The sequence below is a fragment of the Sinocyclocheilus anshuiensis genome, unplaced genomic scaffold, assembly GCF_001515605.1.
Source record: "Sinocyclocheilus anshuiensis isolate Anshui unplaced genomic scaffold, SAMN03320099.WGS_v1.1 scaffold1501, whole genome shotgun sequence".
NCBI lineage: Eukaryota > Metazoa > Chordata > Actinopteri > Cypriniformes > Cyprinidae > Sinocyclocheilus > Sinocyclocheilus anshuiensis.
The window spans coordinates 75,999-81,374 of NW_015544287.1; the positions used below are offsets into that span (position 1 = coordinate 75,999).

The 5,376-nt window shown below is 34.6% G+C and overlaps 1 protein-coding gene across 3 annotated transcripts in view; it reads right to left on the bottom strand.

The window, feature by feature from the left end:
- LOC107698043 (aminoacylase-1-like) overlaps positions 1-5,376 on the bottom strand; it is a 12,545-nt gene that overhangs the window by 6,520 nt on the left and 649 nt on the right. For all 3 annotated transcript variants that reach the window (XM_016498959.1, XM_016498958.1, XM_016498957.1), the window contains exons 2-6: positions 4,425-4,568; positions 1,847-1,911; positions 1,635-1,739; positions 1,465-1,559; positions 969-1,045 (exon numbers count right to left, since the gene is read on the bottom strand). In XM_016498959.1, the coding sequence (XP_016354445.1) occupies positions 969-1,045; positions 1,465-1,559; positions 1,635-1,739; positions 1,847-1,911; positions 4,425-4,554 (472 nt within the window). In that variant the 5' untranslated portion in view covers positions 4,555-4,568. The remainder of the gene's footprint in view (positions 1-968; positions 1,046-1,464; positions 1,560-1,634; positions 1,740-1,846; positions 1,912-4,424; positions 4,569-5,376) is intronic.

The following is a 5,376-nucleotide window of genomic DNA, read 5'->3' on the forward strand; positions in this document are numbered from 1 at the left end:
TTTGCTACCTTGACAATGCAGCCTGTTCATTATCATAATAAAATACAGTCAGTCAAACATATGGAAAAAAACTATTTAGTAAAAAAATATGTAGTAAAAGATATGTAGTAAAATCTGTGCCGTTAAGTGTTATCACCGTACCGCTGTGATGTTATGCAAAACATTTTGTTTAGAAAATAACCAAAACAATCCTAGGTTTTTATTTAGCACAGTGGCTAAATTAACAAATAACCAGACGCCACCCGATCTAAATATTCCCTCACAGTTTAATAGTAATGACTTTATGAATTTCTTCACTGATAAAATAGATAACATCAGTATAATGCTTGTAAACATTTCGCGTCGGCATTAGGCCTATTAAATGAAATAAAAAATACGACTTATACACGACTTGTTTTTTCCCCCTAAAAAACACATTTTTTATACGCGTAGCGTATTTTAACCATGCAGCAAACCTTTTTAAACATTTAATAAATTACTGAAAAAATTAATAATTAAATGACTTTTTAAACCGTTTAACTTATTAATCGGTCAAAATTCTTACGGTCGGTTAACTGGTTAAAATGAACATCCCTAGTCAGAATGGTTTTGAGCATAACGATCGGTTCGACAATCAGTTTACACAGAAAGTACTGCTTGTGTTTCATGAATCTAGTCACTTGTTTTCACTTGACTTGTTTTCTTGTAGACTTTCATTTATATTTTCAATTAAATATGGTGTCTTCTGTTAATGTAAAGGTGAGATCACACTAAAAATTTTCATTTGGGCACAATCCAGTCATTTGAATAGGAATCCACATGATCGGGAATTCTGCACGAGTGTAAGATATTTCCTCATGCAGATTTCACAACAGGTTCAAGCTGACCTACAGAAAGCTGCTTGGTTTGAAACTAGACAATTAGTAACAGACAATGGACTATTTTTGCCCTTGAAATATTACTAATGTGACATGCTGGTGAGGTCTGACCTGGGACAAATGTTAAATGGATAGTGCGAGAAAATCTTTTCCCAGCAGCCTTTAGTCTGCGAATGGCTTCAATGTACCTGCAGAGAATCAAAACTTATACAATACACAAACAAACTTCATATCCTGTTTAGATAACAAATTATTATTCTTTCCTCACTTAGTGTGCTTGTTGGTGCCTAACCAAGCCATAGCTGATGATCAAAAATATCTGACTATAACAGTCCAAAAGATCTCAAGCTACAAATTCACAGAATTCGGCACAGACATTCTGACAGTAGGCTCCATCTTATCAGATTGATCGGCTGTAACTAAAAATACTACTGACTTACACTGACAGACTGTTCTTAGTCAGTCTTGAAATGTTCATGATTTCAACCAAAATGTGTAAAAATATAAACTATAACTATAGTAGACCCTCAGCAATACTACAAAACACTGGCTTGCCAGGCCAAAGGTTTGAACACAATTTTTAGTTTGTAGCCAGTTTTAAACTCACTGTATCGTGACACATTTCATATCCTGAGATCCTCTGCCGTAGATGTTGCCATCCGCATCTTTAACAGCAGCAAAGGGATCATATTTCCAGTGTCCCTGAAGCAGATGGATATAGTGAGATCCTGACCCATGTGTTGTGATCTGTACGTGATTGGCGTGTTACAGCAGTACCTCATAAACCGGGACCACATCAGTGTGTGAGTTCAGCACCACAGACTTCAGCTCCGGCCTGCTGCCGACCCACGTGATGACTGCAACGACCCGCCCGGGACACACCTGGGGGACAGGATTAGGACGTGCTGTGAGGCTATATTAACATGGATGTGCATGATGAAGAACATGATTAGATGTTTAAAGACTCCTCTCACGTAGTAAATCATTACCTCCACTTTCTTCATGGGTAAACCCAGCTCCTCTGCCATCCGCTCCAGGAATCTTATAGCAGCATCTGACAGTGAGTGATGGACACAGTGGCAGATTTACTTTACTGATCCCACACATGATAGTCATCAACTTTTTAAAATTTGTGATAACTAAAGGTTGCAGAAAACAGGAAAAAAGTGAGTATCTGCTTTATAGGCCAAACCCGAGAAAATGGCACCATCTGGTGTAAAAAAAGTAAATATTTTAATTTTGAGGCCTTGTTAACAGAATGAAAGCCTATTATCAAAGACTGCATCATTTTATAGTTAAATGGCCCTGGGATTAAAAACTACAAGGACATTTTTGTCCTTAAGGTCCCGAGTGTAACTATTTTGTGTACCTAGTGTAAAATAGATTTATTAAAGTAAATGAGTGTGACATTAAAATTCTAATAAAAATATACACTCGTTCCAAAACTTATGCTGTTGGCATTAATAAAATGATAAAAAAAAGGACTAAAATGTACATAAGGATGCACAAGGGTTAAGCGTTGCACATTAACTCCATGTAAAAACGAAATATCTGCAGTGGCTGTAGGGGTGTGCGAGGTGTAAAACAGATTTATTAAAGTAAATGAGTGTGACATATTAAAATTCTAATAAAAATATACACTCGTTCCAAAACTTATGCTGTTGGCATTAATAGAATGATCAAAAAAAGGACTAAAATGTCCATAAGGATGCACAAGGGTTAAGCGTTGCACATTAACTCCATGTAAAAACGAAATATCTGCAGTGGCTGTAGGGGTGTGCGATGTGACGGTTTTTGATCGTGGACGATTAAAATGTCTCCACGATCTGCTTTTGAAGAAATATCGTAGTATTACAGAGCACATTCTATTAGATGCAGTTCTGGCTCCTCTGTCTCAATATACTGTACAACGCCACATGCATTCACCTCACATTTTGAAAGTAAACAATTGAGAGAAAACGGATGTGTGCCTGTATATTAGTGTATATATATATATATATTTATTACAGTGAAGTGTATGTAGTGTTTTTTTTTTTAAATATTTGTTCATTCAATTTCTTGAATGCTACTGCTAAATACACCTGCTGTACCTGAAAAATAAAGCACTGTTTGTTTTATGTGTATATTATCTGTATCTTTGTTCTTATTTTTTAATAACAAAGATAAAATAATGACAAAGATTTTTATCTTCGCCCACTTAAAAAAAAAAAAAAATTAACAAACATCTGTTACACTTTATTTTAAGGTGATGTTGTTACAGTGTAATTACACAATTAAGTAAGCTACTGAGTGATACTAATTACTACAATAATAATTACATGTACTTACTGTAGGAGTTATGGTTTAGTTTAGGGTTAGTTAGTTAGTTATTACTAATAGTAAGTGCATGTAACGTGTAACTATGTCACCTTAAAATAGTGTTACCAAAATATCAATTCATATAAATGTAAAATTAATAGATTTTTTTCAGTCTATTGTATTAGCATTTTTTGTCCCTTATTTTGGACATAGGTGCTAAATATTATTTATATATGTAAATGTACAAAATATTTTATTTCATGATTTTTATGTATCATATTTCATTGAAAATTCAATTTATTACGATTGACAGAAAAAAAACAGTTAAAAGATTGTCAACTCGCATGACATTACAAAATATTCAACATGTTTATAAAAGCTGCTTATTGTATATATATATAAAAAAGTAAATATCATATTATGTGACTGTTTACTTAAAGGAAAACATGCAAACTACTAGTTCTGCATTAAAAATAAATGGTGCAGCCAAACGGAAACCAAACTAAATAGCTGATCCTAAGCTCCTAGAGTGAACTCAGACCCAGTTTGAAGATGTTACAAAGATACTTCATATTTCTGCCAAAATGCTGGAATTCATTGCTCATGTTGTTCCAAACCTTTATGACTTTCTTTCTTCTATGGAACACAAAAGTAGATATTTTGAGAATTATCACAGTGAGTTTAAGTTCTTTCTAAAACCCTCTGGTTACCAATATTGTTCAAAATATCTTCATTTGTGTTCAACAGAATTAAAAGAAAGTCATACAGGTTTGGAACAACATAAGCAATGAATTCCAGCAACTTGACAAAATAAAGTGACAAAGTATCTTTATAACATCTTAATCAAACTGAGTCGTAAACATTATAAAGGGTGAGTAAATCACGCATTTTTATTTTTGGGTGATCTATGCCTTTAATACTTTTCTGTATTTTTGCATAAATTGAACCTAAACTGTAAAAAAAATAAACAAATAAAATCAGTGATTACTGCTAGTTTACTGTATTAATTAATCATCACTTTGAGACAGAGGTCAAAGGTCAACTAATGGACTTTGGATGGATGTCACTGTTAATGCATTACAACACCTTTCAGAGCAAATCAGTCTTAAAACTAGCAAGCTGCCTACCTAGACAACATTTCTAGATGTTTTAGGGGTTAACACGTATTCCTGGTCAAAGGTTAACTGGAGTCGTAAACCTAAACCTAGACGGTGAAACACTATGGAATACCCTATTTACTGCAGGACAGGGTAAGAGGGTCTCAGGTACCGTAGTCGGGCTCCGGGTGGACGGTCTTCAGCCGCAGGTATTCTCTGAACAGGGTCACTGAAGGGTCTTCTGTCCCGGGGCTGTCCTGGACTCCTCCGCCTCCGCTCGGTCCATCTTTATCAGGCAACATACCGGTCCACTCTCCTGCGGGACCAGACGGTTTATTATTAACTAATACACACTCTCTCACACACACACACACACACATGTGGATCTTGAACGTTCAAATCATATTTCACCTCAAAATCAACACAAAGTCTGCTGAAGGGCCATTTTATTTATTCATTTATTATTGTACGTTGTAACATTATATTCATGAAGTACATTTTCATGAAACATAGCACTTATAACTGTGATGCAAAAAGTGATAAATGACACTTTAATTCAACAAAGATGCATTAAATTGATCAAAAGTGACAGTAAAGACATTTAAAATACTGCAAAAGATTTATATTTCAAATCAATTCTGGTCATTTGAATTTTCTATTCATCAAAAAAATCATGAAAAAGGGTATCAAGGTTTCCACAAAAATATGAAGCAGCACAACGTTTTCAACATTGCTAATAAATATTTCTTGAGCACCAAATCATCTTATCAGAATGATTTCTGCAGGATCATGTGACACTAAAGACTGGAGTAATGGCTGCTGAAAATTCAGCTTTGCCATCCTAATTTTGCAGATGACTTATTACTGGTTAGTTCTAGTTTCTTGAAACAATGTTGTTAGTTTACGCACCAGGCTTTATGGGGTTCGAACCCACAACCAGACAGTGGCTGGTCACATAAACTGCTTAGCCTAGTCTCAGTCTAAGACTTAGTATAAACGATGGTGCATTAAATGTTTGCATAAACCAATTTGTATTTTCATGTAACAAACCTACAAAAGTTACTCAAGAAAAAAAAATAGATGACTTGTAACACTAATCTAAGACGTTTATGCAACCGGCCACT